Source organism: Colius striatus, chromosome 1 (assembly GCF_028858725.1).
Source record: "Colius striatus isolate bColStr4 chromosome 1, bColStr4.1.hap1, whole genome shotgun sequence".
NCBI lineage: Eukaryota > Metazoa > Chordata > Aves > Coliiformes > Coliidae > Colius > Colius striatus.
Genome location: NC_084759.1, coordinates 183805 through 204234, shown reverse-complemented (window position 1 = coordinate 204234; position 20430 = coordinate 183805). Strand labels below are relative to the sequence as shown.

General features: G+C 53.6%; 2 protein-coding genes across 3 annotated transcripts; both read left to right on the top strand.

Annotated features, from left to right (window-relative positions):
• Window positions 1–104: 104 nt before the first annotated feature.
• On the top strand, window positions 105–5469 carry LOC133624866 (uncharacterized). 2 transcript variants are annotated; one of them, XM_061989654.1, is made up of 9 exons: window positions 105–878; window positions 1085–1160; window positions 1509–1588; window positions 2141–2202; window positions 2690–2765; window positions 3325–3440; window positions 3826–3993; window positions 4353–4442; window positions 5134–5469. In XM_061989654.1, the coding sequence occupies exons 1-9, from the start codon at window positions 293–295 to the stop codon at window positions 5245–5247; spliced, it is 1368 nt and encodes a 455-aa protein (XP_061845638.1). In that variant the 5' UTR covers window positions 105–292; the 3' UTR covers window positions 5248–5469. The 2 variants fall into 2 exon arrangements, with proteins under 2 accessions (XP_061845638.1, XP_061845646.1); XM_061989662.1 differs by lacking the exons at window positions 4353–4442; window positions 5134–5469 and adding an exon at window positions 4157–4208.
• An 8452-nt stretch (window positions 5470–13921) lies between these two features.
• On the top strand, window positions 13922–19448 carry LOC133629616 (SUN domain-containing protein 3-like). Its single transcript, XM_062020305.1, has 10 exons — window positions 13922–14368; window positions 14756–14859; window positions 15066–15141; window positions 15490–15569; window positions 16122–16183; window positions 16671–16746; window positions 17306–17421; window positions 17807–17974; window positions 18331–18420; window positions 19113–19448. Exons 1-10 carry the CDS (start codon window positions 14274–14276, stop codon window positions 19224–19226), a joined length of 981 nt encoding a protein of 326 aa, XP_061876289.1. The 5' UTR covers window positions 13922–14273; the 3' UTR covers window positions 19227–19448.
• Window positions 19449–20430: the final 982 nt, after the last annotated feature.

Genomic DNA, 20430 nt, shown 5'->3' with positions numbered 1-20430 from the left:
CCAGGAGCTCAAAGACCTCTTCCAACCCAAATGATTCTGTGGTTCTAATGGTACTTTGGCCTTGAGGAGTCTGTTCCCGATGTCAGTGACACCTTTGTGCCAGGCAGAAGGCAGCTGTGTTGCCCAGGGAGCCCCACTGTGAGTCACAGTTCTCCGTCCATGGTGACGAGGGAAGTAGCCCTGTTCAGCAGTTGCCTGGGGCAGTTGCTTCTGGAGAGCTGCTTTCGCCTGACCAGGCAAGGACTGGGACTGAGGAGGGAGGTGTGAGCAGGTAGCCTACCTCTGCCCAGAGATGCCAGGAAGGAGGGTACGTGCGACAAGATGCCAATGTCTCAACTGGAAGCCAGGGAAGGAAGTAGTGGAGCCAACCCCCTGCCAGGAGAGCAGGTACGAGGGGGAGCAGAGAGGGATGAGGGGAGAATGGGGCTGGGCTGCTGTCGCTTTGGTTCCTCTCCTCCCACTGCAGACCCGTAAAGCTAAGGATGGGGAAAGGAGAGGGGAGAGCCCTGGAAGCAGCCCAGCCTTGCTGCCCTCTCTCTTCTACAGCTGGGATGTGCTCTTGGGAGGCTTCCAGAGGCCAGCTTCTGGCAAAGGCCTTGGCTCACACAGCCTGGGGACAGTGGGCAACTGGAACCTGTTTTTTTCCTCCTGCCATAGGGTCATCAATGTAGAGGCAGAACTCAGCTTGCCACCCAGGGTCAGCAATGTAGAGGCAGAACTCAGCTTGCCACCTAGGGTCAGCAATGTAGAGGCAGAGGTCATCTTGCCACGTAGGTTCGTCAGTGTAGAGACCCAAGTCAGCTTGCCACTAGCTCCCAGCTCGGACACTGCTCCAGAGCAGCCGGTGGCAGAGTGCCACAGAGCCCAGGAAGATGCAGGTAAGCTCAGCAGTGCTGCTTGCTGTCGGGTCCTTGGGCTGAGGTGGGAGAGCTGCGCTGTGCCAGTGGCAGGAGAAGCGCACTCTCGCCTGCCCTTTGTGCCTTTGTCTTCTGCCCATATCCCCAGAGGGAGACAAAACACTGTCTTATCCATGAGAAGAGGCCTCAAGAGACAGGCCTGACTTTTCTCTGGTTTCTTTGCCCAGGGATGATCTTCAGCCTCGCCTGCACACTGGCAGTCTGCCTGTGGAACTGGCTGCAACACACACACCCCTTTGCTAGGTATGTGCTACATGGTTCTGCTGGGGCCTGCCAGAGACAGAGCAAAGTCCACAGCAGAAAGACTGCTGAAAAGCACTCTCCATGTTTGCTTGACTTCTTTGCTTCCCAGCATGATTGCCAATGGCTTTTGGAAGGTGCTCCTGGAGCCCTTCCTTTGGGGAAGAGCTGCTGGCACTGCTGAAGGGTGAGGACAGAATGTGTTCCTCCCGAGTGCTGCTCTGCCAGCTCTCTGTGTCAGCAGCAGGCTTTCAAAACACTGGCTTTTCAGCCTGGAAAGGGAAACCTGCTTGTGAAGAGTTTTGCTCCAGCCTTGGCTCACTGACGGCCACAAGACTCCCTCCGTTTCAGGCTGAAGACATCCCTGGAGAACCAGAGGTTCAAGGCAGCCCTGGAAAACAGGTTCTTGGTGCTGCTCGTAGTGCTTCTGGGTGAGTTGGCGTGAGCAAACGCTTGTCTGTGCTGCACGGCAGCCTTCAGATGGCCAGCTTTTGGGTTTATGTGTGGTAATTCTGGGGCCCAAATTCTTTCTGAGCATGTCCTTGACTGGGACTGGGTTTTGGACTGCCACTAAGGCAGGGAAAGGATGTGCCTGGCATGCCGCTGCTCTGGCCAGCAAGCCAGAGGGCTCAGCCTGTGTCTGGGAGTGAAGGGCCTATGTATGTCCAAGCCTGAACTAGAGATTGCCAGAGGGGCCGTGCAGGGGAGTGATGGAGAGGTACCTCTCCTGGCCCCTGCAGCCTGGTCTCAGTGGATGGGGAAATGGGGCCCTGAGCACACCTGGAGCCCAGAGCTGTACAGCCCCTGAAGCCTGGGCTGATGGCTCCCGGGCAGAGGCACGTGGCCCCTCTCTGCAGCCCTCGTTCCCCACCTCCCCAGCCAACCTGCTGTCCCAGCCCAGAGCAACAGGGAGGAGATAAGGTGAGTGCAGGACTGCTTGCAACCCCAGGCAAATAACTATGTCTTGCTGATGTCAATTGCAGTTGGCATTTACTGTGGGACTCTGCTGTCAGCGTGGAGGATGCAGGCGAAGGCAGGCACAGAGGTTGGTGACACTGATGGGATGGACACCTGCAAGGGAGCAGCTGGGGCCTTGCTGGCTGAGCTTCTGCCCTGCACAGGCCCTTCTGCAGGCCTAGTTTAATGGGCTGCTGCAGGCCAGTGCGGGACTCCTGACGTCCTTTCCCTTGTAGTGCTGGTGCTCTGGCTGTGCCCCTGAGGCAGGGGTGAGAGCCAGCCATGCTCAGAGGGCCAGCCATAGCTTGCAGGGCCTGAGCACGTCTCCTAGCTGACCTGGAGAGTGTGGAGGGTGACCACGAGGGTGTGAGGCCTCTTGTCAACCCACCTCACAGCCTCAGACAGAGTTTCTCAGCCTTTGTGGCACCAGTCAGCAGCAGTGAGTCCGTCAGCTCCGTGGACAAGGCTTGCCTCACATTTGCTGACACTGACCTTTTGCATCTCTGGGTGCCAGGAGGCATGCTGAGCAGTCTACTGATGTGGTTCCTTTCTGTGTTCTTTCATGGCTTTCCCAGGAAGATGACAAGGGAGCACTGGAGATGTCTTTTCATGTCAACATGATGAATTCTGACTGGGCCCTGAAAAGCTTGGGTAAGGACACAAGCAGCCCCGTCTCCTTGCCCCGTGCCTGGCTGCAGCAAGCTCCAGGGAGGCTGTGCTCCAGGCACTGCTATCAAAAGTAGGGGAGCTGATATGCTCTCTGCAGACCAAGAGGAAGGCTGTGGCAGCGTGGCTCTCGGACTCCCTCCCGCTGCTGCCCTCAGCCCGTGTGTGCCCCTGCTGCTGCCCCCACACAAGTTCCTGTGCTGATGGAGGGACTCTGCTCCTCTCCAGGGCAGTTGGAAGGGGACTGGCTGGGTCATCCTTTGCTGCCAGTGCAGCAGGCCCTCAGCTTTGGTCTGCTGACACCCACATGGGCGCCTGCTGTCTCCCAGCACCTTCAGACTTTGTCCTTGGGCTGCTGGGAGAGAAGCAGTCACCAGGGACATGGCTGCTGGCAGTGCCCTGTGCAGCAGGGGGACCTCACCACCGTGGCCACAGGGACAGGAGTGACAGGCTTGGAGCTGCTCAGCTGCCTCAGAATGATTTAGAATCACCGAGGCATCCTGGTTTGTGGCTCTCGCAGTCAGCTGCTCTCCCTTCCTCACAGGTGCCACCATTGACATGAAGAGAACTTCCCCCACCTACAGGTGCGGATGGAAGTGGGGCTACAGTCTTTTGCTGAACAGAAGGTGCACTGAGGATGAGCCTGACACCATCTTGCAGGTACTGTAGCAGAAACCATCAGTGCTGCTTGCCTGCCTGTGGTACTGTGGAGGCCCACAGCATTGATGAGGTTCCTTAAGCCAGAGCTCCAACACGGGGCAGGGCTTGCTGGAAACCTACTGCTGCTGTTTCAGGAGGCATGAGGCGGGGGCCCTGACCAGGAGGGTTTCATAGCCCAGGTTTCTGCTTTTTTTCCCTAAGAGGCAGAGTCCCTTTGGCAGGCAGGGAAGATGCCTCCTGCTCCTGTCCGTTTCCTGGCAGGCACCTCCTCCTGGAGCTGGAGCAGAGCCCCAGGCACACAGCTCCTGTGCTCCAGGCCAGACGAGCAGCTGTGCTGGCCCCAGCACTCACTCCTGTTTCGTTGCTCTCCTGTGCTGCTTTGCAGATGGATGTCTCCCAGGGCAAGCGCTGGTGTTTCCCAGGGCATTCTGGCCACGTTGTCATCAGGCTGCCAGCCCGAGTCCACCTGACTGCCATCGCTGTGCAGCACATCGTTGAGGAAGACTCCTTGTCTGTGGCTGCCAGCAGTGCTCCCAAAGGCCTGGCTGTCTATGTAAGCGTGTGCTGGGGGCTTCTGGCTGCATCTGGCCCTACGAGGACGTGGCAGGGACTCTCCTGCTTTTGTGCCCCGTCTGAGGCTGCTGCCTCGCTCTTTCCTGAGCACTGCAGTGCCCTAGCCATTTGCTTCAAGGGCTCAGGAGGTTTCACCCTCTCAGGACTTATTGTGGCCAAAGCCCCTCTTGGGTTCTTGACCAAAGCTCAAGGTGGAGACTGAGCCCATCCCCAGCCAGCACCAGGCTGTGGTTATTGCCCGGGAGAGGCTGGGTAGGTAGCAGGGCTGGTGCAGCACATACAAACGTTCCTTTTTTGTCGACTTGAGTCTGAGCTCTCTCCTTCTGTTTTGCTCCCGAGGGATTTGAGGCTGAAAGTGAAGAGGAAACTTGGCTCGGTTCGTTCATCTATGATGTGGCAAAAGAGTCCATTCAGCCCTTCTCTCTGAAGGTACGGTCTGGGCATGGGGGGGAGGTGGCACGGAGCAAAAGAGGTTTGCCTGCAAGTCCACAGCAGGGAGGGTGTGAATGCTGTCTCCCTGGGCACTGGCTTGCTTTGAGAGAGACCTGGTGTGGGGTTGTGAGGGCTGAGCAGCGTGTGGTAGTGGCAGCAAAAGGACAACACGGGCAGGACCAGGCAGGTGGGAGCACAAGCTCCGAGAGATCCCTGGCTGCAGCCGCTGCCTTCAGCGGAGCCAGCTGCACACGCAGACACTGCACCAGAGCAAGGCCTTTATGCCCTGCAGAAAGAGGGGTGGCCGGTGCCAAAAGCCCTTGGGCAGCCCCAGCGCTCTGTCTTGTGGCCTGTGGCGGGTGGGACAGTGTCCTCTCCTCCCAGCATAGCCCCTTCTCTCCCCTGCCCTCGTGCTGCCAGGGGAAGGCGAGCCGAGGGGACAAGGGGAGCGTCGTGGAGTTGCCCAGCAGCTGCCCTACGCATCACAGCCCCTCCTGGGCCTCCCTGTCAGCACAGAACAAGCAGCAGAGGCAGAGGGCCGAGGGAAGGAGATACAGTCCCAAGGATGGCATGCAGAGGATGCCCAGCTGCTTTGGGGAGCCTCTCCTGAGCAGGAGCAGGGCTGGCAGGGGGAGATGTGGCTGCACTGTTGCTCTGAACACCTCCGTTTCCTTTTCTTTCTTCACAGAACACACAGATCTCCAGAGCTTTTTCTTCTGTCAAAGTTCTTGTGATGAGCAACTGGGGAAGCCCAAAGTACACGTGCATTTCTCGAGTCCGGGTTCATGGGAGGATGGCATAACAAGAGAGACCCGGATAGAAGGCAGAAACTGGAAAGGTTCCAGGGTTTCATAGAGCCCCAGTCCACCATCTCCAGCTCTTGGGACATAAATTGTAGCTGCGAGAGATAAGCAGAAATGGACTGAAGAACAAGAGGCAATGCCTTTATGGCTATTACCTAAATGTAGGATTATATTAGTGACAGATGTCGGTTAGACAGAATAAAATTATTAGTGAAGATAAATGCCGTGAGAACGTATTCTTGTGCTTGTTTGGGGGCAGACTGTCAAGGCCATGTGTGAAAATAGATGATCAAAGCCCAGTAGGTCAAGAGACTCCCTTGGTTCCTCCCTGAGCCTTGGCCAAGCTCCAGGGATCTCAACGGCGTCTGAAACCAGATGCTCCCACATTCATAGAATGGTGGGGTTGGAAGGGACCTTTAGAGATCATCTAGTCCAACCCCCCTGCAGAAGCAGGTTCACCTAGACCAGGCCGCATAGGAACACGTCCAGGCGGGTCTTGAAGCCCTCCAAGGAAGGAGCCTCCACAACGCCCCTGGACAGCCTGTGCCAGGGCTCCGTCACTCTCATGCTGAAATAGTGTTTTCTTATGTTTAAGTGGCACTTTTTGTGTTCCAGCTTCATCCCATCACCCCTTGTCCTGTTGTCGGCTACTATAGAAAAGGGGGATGTCCCAACCTCCTGACACCCACTCTTTAGATATTTATAAATGTTAATAAGATCCCCCCTCAGTCTCCTCTGCTCCAGAATAAACAGCCCCAGTTCCCGCAGTCTTTCCTCGTATGAAAGGTGTTCTTTCACATTGAAGTGATGTGACATTGTTGATTTGAAAAGAGCTGGACCCTCTTGCGGTGCCTTTGGAGACCTCCCCTAGGAGTGGACCCACTGCGTGGGACTCCCCAGTTGCTGGGACAGGGTCTCCAAATGCTCGCTGCACCCATCCACAGGGCTTTCTGAGGCCATTTTGTTCCATTGGCTACGTTTCCGTGTTTTTCTTCCTTCCCTCATCACGGGGGTTTCTAGAACCTTCTGTTTCTGTTCAGCCCACTATTTCCGTGTCACCCAGCCCGTCTCTGCCCCGCTTGTCTCCCTTTGCCAGGGAAAGCTGGGAGCGGGGGGGCTGTGTGTGTGCGGCTGCAACCCCGAGTGACAAAGTGGCCCCTCGGCCCTGGCCCCACGGCTCCTGGGGCTGCTCCTGGCCTGGCTGTTTGCCGGCGGGGCTCTGTGGGTGAGCGGTGGCAGAGCTGGGCTGGCTGTGCCCCGGGCTCAGGCCAGGCGCCAGTTGCGGAGCCGCAGCACGGAGCGAGAGCAGGGAAAGGCAGCAGCGGCCTTTCAGGTGTCACTGAAATCGGGAACAGACTCCTCAAGGCCAAAGTACCATTAGAACCACAGAATCATTTGGGTTGGAGAAGCCGGGGAAGCTCCTGGAGTCCAACCCTGTCCTCACCCTGCCACAGCCTCCACTAACCCCTGGCCCTCAGCACCTCAGCCCCACAGCTTTGGGATCCCTCCAGGGCTGGGCCTTCCCCCAGCTCCCTGGGCAGCCTGGCACAGGGGCTGACACCCCTCTCAGAGACACAGTTGTGCCTCAGCTCCAGCCTCAAGCTCCCCTGGGGCAGCTCCAGCCCCTTTCCTCTTGGGCTGTTGCTCATGGCTGGGGAGCAGAGCCCGACCCCCAGCTCCCTGCAGCCTCCTGGCAGGGAGTGGCAGAGAGTGCTCCTGGCTCCCCTCAGCCTCCTCCAGGCTGAGCGCTGCCATTGCACTAATCCCAGAGGCAGTGATGAGTCCTCCTGCCTCATCTGCAGCAGCATCTTCCCCCAGCAGCCCTCCTCTCTTCAGCCACGGTTGTACCATTTCTTCCCTTTCAGGTGGAGTGTCCGTGAGCCTCAGTCCTTCCCTGTAAGAACTGCTCCGGCCCGGCTGGGCCAATCTGGCGCCTCTGCGATCGTTATTTAGGGGTGTCCTGGTTTGAGCCAGGATAGAGTTAATTCCCGTGAGGAACCAGGAAAGGGGCAGAGCCTAAACAGCTGACCCAGGCTGGCCAGCAGGTATTCGATACCATCCTAACCGTCATGCCCAGGGTACAGGTGGGGGCTGGCCGGAATAAGCTCTTGCCCCGGTATAAGCTTCCGGGGGGGCGCGCGGGCGCTCGGTCGCCGGTCGGGAGCGGTCGCTTACGTCTGGTCCCGGGTGGTGAGCAACTGTATCACTCACCAGTTTTCTTTGTAATATTCCCTTGTCTTTGTTATAGTTGTTACTCTTCAATTTCCCCAGTAAACTGTTCTTATTTCAACTTACGCGGGCTCTTTTACTTTTTTTTTCCTCCCTCTTCGATCCCCTCCGCATTCCGTCGAGAAGGGGAGGGGGAGGAGTCGCGGTTTTCTTCCCCTTTGCTCCGGCTGGGCAAAGCCACGACAAGGGGACGGGAGTTTGAAATGCGAGGCAGGAGGTGTAAGAGTGACACGAGATGGAGGCGACCACGCGGACCCTTCAGCCAGAGAAGGAGGAAGGAAGGAGAAGCAACAGACCAGAGACCCCTCTGCAAGCCGTGGCGAGAATGCAGCTGTGCCCCTGCAGCCTCTGGAGATCCATGGCAGGAGCGAGAGTTCCCAGCAGCTCCGTGTGAGTGAGCCCGGACGGGAGAGGGACTGTGTGGGGAGGGGCCATGGCCCAGGCCGTGCTGGAGAGCCTGCACGCCGCAGGGCAGCCCCACACGAGAGGCAGAGACGAGCTGCAGCCTTTGGAGTCAGTGGGCATCGGAGCAGCCCGTGCAGGGCTGCCATGCGTGTGAGTTACCCCACGGACTCGCAGGGAGGACTGGTGTGGAGTTCACCCGTCCTGAGGAGGGACAAACGGCAGAAGCTATCGGGAACAGGCTAACTGAAACCCCCACTGCCTGCCCCCCCGAACCGTTCGGGGGGGACAGGGTAAAAGCCCCGGGATCAGGGCTCTGAGCCCGGGAAGAGGGGAGGGGTGGCAAGAAGGTGTTCTTCAAAAGGCTGGTTGGACTCTTCATTGATGTATCACTCTGTGTTGTTTCATTTTGGTTATGTTTTGGGGTTTTTTGGGGTTTGTTTTAGTCGATGTTGCGTTAAATTGTTTCTCTGTTTTCTTCCCCAAACCGAGTGGCCTGGTCTGCTTTGTCCTGAACCTTAAGCGGCAATTAAGCTCTCCCTGCCCTTGAGCAATTCTCAGCCTCTTCCCTACTCGAGGCTAATCGTGGTCTTTGTTCCCTGAGGGGCCTAAACCAGGACAATATATTACAGGTAGCTATCTAAAACTGAAAAGATTTGACTGTTAATTGGAGGACTCTGTTGAATTTATTGTGTGCACAAAGGGAATAATTCAGATTTTTGCCTGATAATTGGACTAGTCTTCTGAATTTATTGCTGGTAGATATATGAAACTGAAAAGATTTGACAGATAATTTGAGGACTTTAAGGTGGAATTTATTGTGTGCACAGAGCCAAACATACAGAATTCTTTTTTTCCTGTGAATTGGAGTACTTTTCTGAATGAACTGCAGGTAGAATCTTAGAGGATTCATCTGATAAATGGAGTACTGTTTTGAATGTATTGTGTGCTTACAGTTAACTATACAACCTTTCTGTCAGATAATTAGGGTAGTCTTTTGCATTCATTGTGTTTAGGTATCTCAAACTTAAAGGTATTCTCTCTGAAAATTTGGATCACTCCATTTAATATATTTTGAGCAAACCTGAAACTTATAGAACTTCTGTCTGATCGGTTACTCCCTTTAATGTATGGTGTGCACACAGTTAAAGATACAGAATATCAGCCTGAGAAACTGTCTGCTGAATTTATGGAGTGCAAGCATCTAAAATGTCGAGATTTTCTGTCTGAAAATTGGAGCGCTCTGTAGAATTTATTTTGAACACACATTTGAAACTTACAGAATGTCTGTCTGACCGAGTACTCCTTTTAGTATGTTGTGTGCAAAGATTTAAATATACAGCAAATTTGTCCGATAATTGGAGCAGTCTGGTGAATTTACTGTGTGCAGATCTGTCAATATTAAGACATTTCTGTCTGATAGAGTATTGTATGTACAGAATTTTTTCCTGAGTATTGGAATACGCTTCCGAATGTGTTGCAGTTAGCTATTTGAAACGGAAAGAATTTGACTGATACACAGTTAAACATACAGAATTTTTGCCTGATAACTGGACTATTTTTCTGAATTCAGTACTGGTAGCTATGTGAAACGGCAAGGATTTGACTGATAATTGTAGGACTCTATGGGTTTATTGTGAGCACAGAGTTAAACATATGGCATTTTATTCAGAGAATTGGAGTACTCTGCTGAATTTATTGCAGGTAGCTATCTAAAACTGAAAGATGATTGAAGATACGGTTGAATTTACTGTGTGCACATAGTTAAACATATAGAATTTTTGCCGGTTGACCCGGCTCCTCTTCTGAGTTTAATACGGGTATATGTATCTAAAAGTTAAAGAATTTGACTGATAATTGGAGGACTTGGTTGAATTTACGTTGTGCACATATTTAAACATACAGAATTTTCATCTGAGGATTGGAGTACTCTTCTGAATGTATTGCAGTTAGATATCTGAAATTGAAAGGATTTGAGTGATAATTGGAGGACTTGGTTGAATTTATGTTGTGCACATAGTTAAACATACTGAATTTTTTCCCGAGAGTTAGAGTACTCTTCTGAATTTTATCCTGGTAGCTATTTGAAACTGAAAGAATCCGATTGATAATTGGAGGGCTCAGTTAAATTTGCAGTGAGAACGTAGTTAAACATACAGCATTTTTGCCTGAGAATTGGAGTACTCTACTGAATTTATTGCTGGTACCTATCTGAAACTGAAAGCATTTGACAGATAATTGGAGGACTCGGTTGAATTTACCATGTGCACACAGTTAAACATACAGAAGATTTGCCTGAGAAGTGGAGATATCTTCTGAAGTTAATGTTGGTATGTATTTGAAATTGAAATTATTTGAATGATTATTAGAGGTTTCAGTTCAATTGATTTTGTACACACTGTTAAACATACAGAATTTTTGCCTGCGTACTTTACTGAATCTATCGCAGGCAGCTATCTGAAACTGAAAGGATTTGACTTAGAATTGGAGAACTTGGTTATATTTACTGTGTGCACACAAACATACAGAATTTTTGCCTGAGAGTTGGAATACTCTTCTGAATTGTTGCAGGTAGCTATTTGAAACGGAAAGAATTTGTCTGATATTTGGAGGACTCGGATGAATTTCCTGTGTGCACACAGTTAAACATCCAGAATTTGTGCCTGATAACTAGACTACTCCTGTGAATTTAATGCTGGTATATGTCTGAAAGTTACAGAATTTGGCTGATAATGGGAGGCCTTGGTTGAATGTACTTTGTGCACACAGAATTCTCGTCTGAGAATTGGAGTGTTATTCTGAATTTATTACAGGTAGCTTTCCGAAACTGAAAGGATTTGACTGATAATTGGAGGACGTGGTTGAATTTACTGTGTGAACACAGTGAATATTCTTTTGAGAATTGGGGTACCATTCTGAATTTATTTCAGGTAGATATCTGAAAGGATTTGACTGACAATTGAGGATTCGGTTGAATTTACTGTTTGCATACGTTTAAATTTAGAGAATTTTTGCCTGAGAATTTGTTCATTGTTCTGAATTTAATACTGACAGGTACTGGAAAGTGAAAGGATTTGACTGATAATTGGAGGATTCGGTTGATTTTACTGTGTGCACACAGTTAAACATCCAGAATTTGTGCCTGATAACTAGACTACTCCTGTGAATTTAATGCTGGTATATGTCTGAAAGTTACAGAATTTGGCTGATAATGGGAGGGCTTGGTTGAATGTACTTTGTGCACACAGAATTCTCGTCTGAGAATTGGAGTGTTATTCTGAATTTATTACAGACAGCTTTGTGAACCTGAAAGGATTTGACTGATAGTTGGAGTTTGTGGCTGAATTGACGCTGTGCACACAGTGAAAATTCAGAATTTTTGTCTGAGAATTGGAATACTCTTCTGAATTTATTTCATGTAAATATCAGAATCTGGAAGGATTAGACTGATAATTGGAAGATTCGTTTGAATTTACTGTGTGCATATCTTAAAAAGTACAGAATTTTTGCCTGGCTCAGATAGACAATGTCCTGCGGAAGATGGATGCATCCCCACAGATGGAGCTGGGTAGCGAGGATGCTTCACTGCAGGCAGGCTGGAGAGATGATTCTGTGGCTCTAATGGGCCTTTGGCCTTGAGGAGTCTGTTCCCGATGTCAGTGACACCTTTGTGCCAGGCAGAAGGCAGCTGTGTTGCCCAGGGAGCCCCACTGTGAGTCACAGTTCTCCGTCCATGGTGACGAGGGAAGTAGCCCTGTTCAGCAGTTGCCTGGGGCAGTTGCTTCTGGAGAGCTGCTTTCGCCTGACCAGGCAAGGACTGGGACTGAGGACGGAGGTGTGAGCAGGCAGCCTACCTCTGTCCAGAGATGCCAGGAAGGAGGGTACGTGCGACAAGATGCCAATGTCTCAACTGGAAGCCAGGGAAGGAAGTAGTGGAGCCAACCCCCTGCCAGGAGAGCAGGTACGAGGGGGAGCAGAGAGGGATGAGGGGAGAATGGGGCTGGGCTGCTGTCGCTTTGGTTCCTCTCCTCCCACTGCAGACCCGTAAAGCTAAGGATGGGGAAAGGAGAGGGGAGAGCCCTGGAAGCAGCCCAGCCTGGAGACAGGGTCTCCAAATGCTCGCTGCACCCATCCACAGGGCTCCCCATCCACTGCGGGTCTGGGTGATGATAACTCTGGCCGTTGCTCATGTATTTTTCCTTAATTTCTATGATTAACTCTATGTAGTAAAAGTTAGGAGCACTGCCTTCCTTATTTTGCTGCTTGGCTCAATTTGTTGTTTTTATTTCACTTGTTCTCTCAGTGTTTCAGACAAAAATAAAAATCCTCCTGTTTCCTTTTGCCTCGATGGCTGTGTCCTTGGTGCTGGCCCCGCTCCTAGCAGAGCGATTCTTGCTGTGCCCGTGGTTTTTGTTCTCCTTTCATCCCTTTTTCTCTCTACTTCCCTGACACGCATTGTTTTTTGTCATTGTTCTTTCTGGGGCCATTTTGTTCCATTGGCTACGTTTCCGTGCTTTTCTTCCTTCCCTCATCACGGGGGTTTCTAGAACCTTCTGTTTCTGTTCAGCCCACTATTTCCGTGAGTCCTCCTGCCTCATCTGCAGCAGCATCTTCCCCCAGCAGCCCTCCTCTCTTCAGCCACGGTTGTACCATTTCTTCCCTTTCAGGTGGAGTGTCCGTGAGCCTCAGTCCTTCCCTGTAAGAACTGCTCCCCAGGGCCGTCTCCAGCTGGGGCTGGTGGGAGAGCACGTGGGTGGCTGGTGGGCCATCACCTGTCTGACCCAGTGCTTGGGGGAGGAACAGGAGGAAGTCCTGGGAGCCCAGCAAAGACAGCCCTCAGGGTCCAAAGCATCATTTTAAGGGCCCAGCTGTTGGTATTTAGGGTCCACGCTGTAGGAAATTGGCCAGAGTCAAGACGTACACCCAATGTGAGCTCAAACTCTTGCTCACTTTATGGCTGTGGTACGTGGCTATTTATACGATTCATGGCTGCTCACGTGACCTGGGGAAGCATTCTGATTGGTTGCAATGCCTTGTCCACACGCCCCAACTACTAAGCCCATTGGCTAGAACACTGAGATCACGCTGCCTGTAACACTGTGAACTGCCATATTGTGGGTTGGTTCAAGGACTTTCAACCATTTTGAGGCCTGGATTGTCCAAGCCCTCAACCAGGCCATGCCCTCTTTTTATTAACCATTCCCCTACACCACACCACACCTTGAGTGCCCAAACCATCATTGTTATGCTCCAAGCCCTCCTTTTATGCTCCAAACCACACTGGTTTCTGTTGCTGGCGGGGGCCGTGCCCAGCTCCCTGCCTGCTGACACCACCAGCCATGCTCAGAGGGCCAGCCACCGCTGGCAGGGCCTGAGCACGTCTCCTAGCTGACCTGGAGAGTGTCACAACAAGCAATGCATTAGTTAACATTGGTAATGGAGGGGGAGAGGCTCCATTCCCATAAAATGGGAGGGGGAGCCTATCTGAGGGACCTGTCAGAAACCCCATTACTCCCCTCATGAATATCCCCATTCTAGACCTCACTGCTGTTGTTGGGAGTCTCTATGATACCAGACTTGAGAGATTTCTCATTCATAGACTTCAAATTCCTATCCTCACTTGCTATTTTATACACACATGATTTGGACTTGGAGTTGAATGATAAGAGAATTGCAAGCACAGGGTTAAAAGCACCAAAGGCCCCTTCTCTGTTGTGCAGACACCTGTGAGCTGAGGCCTTTGAATTCAGTCTAGGGGGCCAGTGAGGGAGAGAACCTTACAACAGAGCAGAAAAACAACTTCAAAACAGTTTCATTGAGGCTGGATTACCCACAAAAAGAGAATCACTTAATTCCTCTGATGTATATAAGGAGTGTTCTTTCATTTTGCAGTGCCCACATTAAGTGGAACGATGCCCCGTGCACCCAGTGCTGCGATAAAGGAATGTCTGCTTCCCTGAGAGGGTTGTCAGCCCCTGTGCCAGGCTGCCCAGGGAGCTGGGGGAAGGCCCAGCCCTGGAGGGATCCCAAAGCCGTGGGGCTGAGATGCTGAGGGCCAGGGGTTAGTGGTGGCCATGGCAGGGTGAGGACAGGGTTGGACTCCAGGAGCTCAAAGACCTCTTCCAACCCAAATGATTCTGTGGCTCTAATGGGCCTTTGGCCTTGAGGAGTCTGTTCCCGATGTCAGTGACACCTTTGTGCCAGGCAGAAGGCAGCTGTGATGCCCAGGGAGCCCCACTGTGATGTCACAGTTCTCCGTCCATGGTGACGAGGGAAGTAGCCCTGTTCGGCAGTTTTCTGGGGCAGTTGCTTCTGGAGAGCTGCTTTCGCCTGACCAGGCAAGGACTGGGACTGAGGAGGGAGGTGTGAGCAGGTAGCCTACCTCTGCCCAGAGATGCCAGGAAGGAGGGTACGTGCGACAAGATGCCGATGTCTCAACTGGAAGCCAGGGAAGGAAGTAGTGGAGCCAACCCCCTGCCAGGAGAGCAGGTACGAGGGGGAGCAGAGAGGGATGAGGGGAGAATGGGGCTGGGCTGCTGTCGCTTTGGTTCCTCTCCTCCCACTGCAGACCCGTAAAGCTAAGGATGGGGAAAGGAGAGGGGAGAGCCCTGGAAGCAGCCCAGCCTTGCTGCCCTCTCTCTTCTACAGCTGGGATGTGCTCTTGGGAGGCTTCCAGAGGCCAGCTTCTGGCAAAGGCCTTGGCTCACACAGCCTGGGGACAGTGGGCAACTGGAACCTGTTTTTTTCCTCCTGCCATAGGGTCATCAATGTAGAGGCAGAACTCAGCTTGCCACCCAGGGTCAGCAATGTAGAGGCAGAACTCAGCTTGCCACCTAGGGTGAGCAATGTAGAGGCAGAAGTCATCTTGCCACGTAGGTTCGTCAGTGTAGAGACCCAAGTCAGCTTGCCACTAGCTCCCAGCTCGGACACTGCTCCAGAGCAGCCGGCGGCAGAGTGCCACAGAGCCCAAGAAGATGCAGGTAAGCTCAGCAGTGCTGCTTGCTGTCGGGTCCTTGGGCTGAGGTGGGAGAGCTGCACTGTGCCAGTGGCAGGAGAAGCGCACTCTCGCCTGCCCTTTGTGCCTTTGTCTTCTGCCCATATCCCCAGAGGGAGACAAAACACTGTCTTATCCATGAGAAGAGGCCTCAAGAGACAGGCCTGACTTTTCTCTGGTTTCTTTGCCCAGGGATGATCTTCAGCCTCGCCTGCACACTGGCAGTCTGCCTGTGGAACTGGCTGCAACACACACACCCCTTTGCTAGGTATGTGCTACATGGTTCTGCTGGGGCCTGCCAGAGACAGAGCAAAGTCCACAGCAGAAAGACTGCTGAAAAGCACTCTCCACGTTTGCTTGACTTCTTTGCTTCCCAGCATGATTGCCAATGGCTTTTGGAAGGTGCTCCTGGAGCCCTTCCTTTGGGGAAGAGCTGCTGGCACTGCTGAAGGGTGAGGACAGAATGTGTTCCTCCGGAGTGCTGCTCTGCCAGCTCTCTGTGTCAGCAGCAGGCTTTCAAAACACTGGCTTTTCAGCCTGGAAAGGGAAACCTGCTTGTGAAGAGTTTAGCTCCAGCCTTGGCTCACTGACGGCCACAAGACTCCCTCTGTTTCAGGCTGAAGACATCCCTGGAGAACCAGAGGTTCAAGGCAGCCCTGGAAAACAGGTTCTTGGTGCTGCTCGTAGTGCTTCTGGGTGAGTTGGCGTGAGCAAACGCTTGTCTGTGCTGCACGGCAGCCTTCAGATGGCCAGCTTTTGGGTTTATGTGTGGTAATTCTGGGGCCCAAATTCTTTCTGAGCATGTCCTTGACTGGGACTGGGTTTTGGACTGCCACTAAGGCAGGGAAAGGATGTGCCTGGCATGCCGCTGCTCTGGCCAGCAAGCCAGAGGGCTCAGCCTGTGTCTGGGAGTGAAGGGCCTATGTATGTCCAAGCCTGAACTAGAGATTGCCAGAGGGGCCGTGCAGGGGAGTGATGGAGAGGTACCTCTCCTGGCCCCTGCAGCCTGGTCTCAGTGGATGGGGAAATGGGGCCCTGAGCACACCTGGAGCCCAGAGCTGTACAGCCCCTGAAGCCTGGGCTGATGGCTCCCGGGCAGAGGCACGTGGCCCCTCTCTGCAGCCCTCGTTCCCCACCTCCCCAGCCAACCTGCTGTCCCAGCCCAGAGCAACAGGGAGGAGATAAGGTGAGTGCAGGACTGCTTGCAACCCCAGGCAAATAACTATGTCTTGCTGATGTCAATTGCAGTTGGCATTTACTGTGGGACTCTGCTGTCAGCGTGGAGGATGCAGGCGAAGGCAGGCACAGAGGTTGGTGACACTGATGGGATGGACACCTGCAAGGGAGCAGCTGGGGCCTTGCTGGCTGAGCTTCTGCCCTGCACAGGCCCTTCTGCAGGCCCAGTTTAATGGGCTGCTGCAGGCCAGTGCGGGACTCCTGACGTCCTTTCCCTTGTAGTGCTGGTGCTCTGGCTGTGCCCCTGAGGCAGGGGTGAGAGCCAGCCATGCTCAGAGGGCCAGCCATAGCTTGCAGGGCCTGAGCACGTCTCCTAGCTAACCTGGAGAGTGTGGAGGGTGACCACGAGGGTGTGGGGACCCTTGTCAACCCACCTCACAGCCTCAGACAGAGTTTCTCAGCCTTTGTGGCACCAGTCAGCAGCAGTGAGTCTGTCAGCTCCGTGGACAAGGCTTGCCTCGCATTTGCTGACACTGACCTTTTGCATCTCTGGGTGCCAGGAGGCACGCTGAGCAGCCTGCTGATGTGGTTCTTGTCTGTGTTCCTTCATGGCTTTCCCAGGAAGATGACAAGGGAGCACTGGAGAAGTCTTTTCATGTCAACATGATGAATTCTCAATGGGCTCTGAAGAACTTGGGTAAGGACACAAGTAGCCCCGTCTCCTTGCCCCGTGCCTGGCTGCAGCAAGCTCCAGGGAGGCTGTGCTCCAGGCACTGCTATCAAAAGTAGGGGAGCTGATATGCTCTCTGCAGACCAAGAGGAAGGCTGTGGCAGCGTGGCTCTCGGACTCCCTCCCGCTGCTGCCCTCAGCCCGTGTGTGCCCCTGCTGCTGCCCCCACACAAGTTCCTGTGCTGATGGAGGGACTCTGCTCCTCTCCAGGGCAGTTGGAAGGGGACTGGCTGGGTCATCCTTTGCTGCCAGTGCAGCAGGCCCTCAGCTTTGGTCTGCTGACACCCACATGGGCGCCTGCTGTCTCCCAGCACCTTCAGACTTTGTCCTTGGGCTGCTGGGAGAGAAGCAGTCACCAGGGACATGGCTGCTGGCAGTGCCCTGTGCAGCAGGGGGACCTCACCACTGTGGCCACAGGGACAGGAGTGACAGGCTTGGAGCTGCTCAGCTGCCTCAGAATGATGTAGGAGCACCGAGGCATCCTGGTTTGTGGCTCTCGCAGTCAGCTGCTCTCCCTTCCTCACAGGTGCCACCATTGACATGAAGAGAACTTCCCCCACCTACAGGTGCGGATGGAAGTGGGGCTACAGTCTTTTGCTGAACAGAAGGTGCACTGAGGATGAGCCTGACACCATCTTGCAGGTACTGTAGCAGAAGCCATCAGTGCTGCTTGCCTGCCTGTGGTACTGTGGAGGCCCACAGCATTGATGAGGTTCCTGAAGCCAGAGCTCCAACACGGGGCAGGGCTTGCTGGAAACCTACTGCTGCTGTTTCAGGAGGCGTGAGGCGGGGGCCCTGACCAGGAGGGTTTCATAGCCCATGTTTCTGCTTTTTTTCCCTAAGAGGCAGAGCCCCTTTGGCAGGCAGGGAAGATGCCTCCTGCTCCTGTCCGTTTCCTGGCAGGCACCTCCTCCTGGAGCTGGAGCAGAGCCCCAGGCACACAGCTCCTGTGCTCCAGGCCAGACGAGCAGCTGTGCTGGCCCCAGCACTCACTCCTGTTTCGTTTCTCTCCTGTGCTGCTTTGCAGATGGATGTCTCCCAGGGCAAGCGCTGGTGTTTCCCAGGGCATTCTGGCCACGTTGTCATCAGGCTGCCAGCCCGAGTCCACCTGACTGCCATCGCTGTGCAGCACATCGTTGAGGAAGACTCTTTGTCTGTGGCTGCCAGCAGTGCTCCCAAAGGCCTGGCTGTCTATGTAAGTGTGTGCTGGGGGCTTCTGGCTGCATCTGGCCCTACGAGGACGTGGCAGGGACTCTCCTGCTTTTGTGCCCCCTCTGAGGCTGCTGCCTCGCTCTTTCCTGAGCACTGCAGTGCTCTAGCCATTTGCTTCAAGGGCTCAGGAGGTTTCACCCTCTCAGGACTTATTGTGGCCAAAGCCCCTCTTGGGTTCTTGACCAAAGCTCAAGGTGGAGACTGAGCCCATCCCCAGCCAGCACCAGGCTGTGGTTATTGCCCGGGAGAGGCTGGGTAGGTAGCAGGGCTGGTGCAGCACGTACAAACGTTCCTTTTTTGTCGACTTGAGTCTGAGCTCTCTCCTGTTTTGCTCCCGAGGGATTTGAGGCTGAAAGTGAAGAGGAAACTTGGCTCGGTTCGTTCATCTATGATGTGGCAAAAGAGTCCATTCAGCCCTTCTCTCTGAAGGTACGGTCTGGGCATGGGGGGGAGGTGGCACGGAGCAAAAGAGGTTTGCCTGCAAGTCCACAGCAGGGAGGATGTGAATGCTGTCTCCCTGGGCACTGGCTTGCTTTGAGAGAGACCTGGTGTGGGGTTGTGAGGGCTGAGCAGCGTGTGGTAGTGGCAGCAAAAGGACAACACGGGCAGGACCAGGCAGGTGGGAGCACAAGCTCCGAGAGATCCCTGGCTGCAGCCGCTGCCTTCAGCGGAGCCAGCTGCACACGCAGACGCTGCACCAGAGCAAGGCCTTTGTGCCCTGCAGAAAGAGGGGTGGCCGGTGCCAAAAGCCCTTGGGCAGCCCCAGCACTCTGTCTTGTGGCCTGTGGCGGATGGGACAGTGTCCTCTCCTCCCAGCATAGCCCCTTCTCTCCCCTGCCCTCGTGCTGCCAGGGGAAGGCGAGCTGAGGGGACAAGGGGAGCGTCGTGGAGTTGCCCAGCAGCTGCCCTACGCATCACAGCCCCTCCTGGGCCTCTCTGTCAGCACAGAACAAGCAGCAGAGGCAGAGGGCCGAGGGAAGGAGATGCAGTCCCAAGAATGGCATGCAGAGGATGCCCAGCTGCTTTGGGGAGCCTGTTCCTGAGCAGGAGCAGGGCTGGCAGGGGGAGATGTGGCTACACTGTTGCTCTGAACACCTCCGTTTCCTTTTCTTTCTTCACAGAACACACAGATCTCCAGAGCTTTTTCCTCCATCAAACTTCTTGTGATGAGCAACTGGGGAAGCCCAAAGTACACGTGCATTTCTCGAGTCTGGGTTCATGGGAGGATGGCATAACAAGAGAGACCCGGATAGAAGGCAGAAACTGGAAAGGTTCCAGGGTTTCATAGAGCCCCAGTCCACCATCTCCAGCTCTTGGGACATAAATTGTAGCTGCGAGAGATAAGCAGAAATGGACTGAAGAACAAGAGGCAATGCCTTTATGGCTATTACCTAAATGTAGGATTATATTAGTGACAGATGTCGGTTAGACAGAATAAAATTATTAGTGAAGATAAATGCCGTGAGAACGTATTCTTGTGCTTGTTTGGGGGCAGACTGTCAAGGCCATGTGTGAAAATAGATGATCAAAGCCCAGTAGGTCAAGAGACTCCCTTGGTTCCTCCCTGAGCCTTGGCCAAGCTCCAGGGATCTCAACGGCGTCTGAAACCAGATGCTCCCACATTCATAGAATGGTGGGGTTGGAAGGGACCTTTAGAGATCATCTAGTCCAACCCCCCTGCAGAAGCAGGTTCACCTAGACCAGGCCGCATAGGAACACGTCCAGGCGGGTCTTGAAGCCCTCCAAGGAAGGAGCCTCCACAACGCCCCTGGACAGCCTGTGCCAGGGCTCCGTCACTCTCATGCTGAAATAGTGTTTTCTTATGTTTAAGTGGCACTTTTTGTGTTCCAGCTTCATCCCATCACCCCTTGTCCTGTTGTCGGCTACTATAGAAAAGGGGGATGTCCCAACCTCCTGACACCCACTCTTTAGATATTTATAAATGTTAATAAGATCCCCCCTCAGTCTCCTCTGCTCCAGAATAAACAGCCCCAGTTCCCGCAGTCTTTCCTCGTATGAAAGGTGTTCTTTCACATTGAAGTGATGTGACATTGTTGATTTGAAAAGAGCTGGACCCTCTTGCGGTGCCTTTGGAGACCTCCCCTAGGAGTGGACCCACTGCGTGGGACTCCCCAGTTGCTGGGACAGGGTCTCCAAATGCTCGCTGCACCCATCCACAGGGCTTTCTGAGGCCATTTTGTTCCATTGGCTACGTTTCCGTGTTTTTCTTCCTTCCCTCATCACGGGGGTTTCTAGAACCTTCTGTTTCTGTTCAGCCCACTATTTCCGTGTCACCCAGCCCGTCTCTGCCCCGCTTGTCTCCCTTTGCCAGGGAAAGCTGGGAGCGGGGGGGCTGTGTGTGTGCGGCTGCAACCCCGAGTGACAAAGTGGCCCCTCGGCCCTGGCCCCACGGCTCCTGGGGCTGCTCCTGGCCTGGCT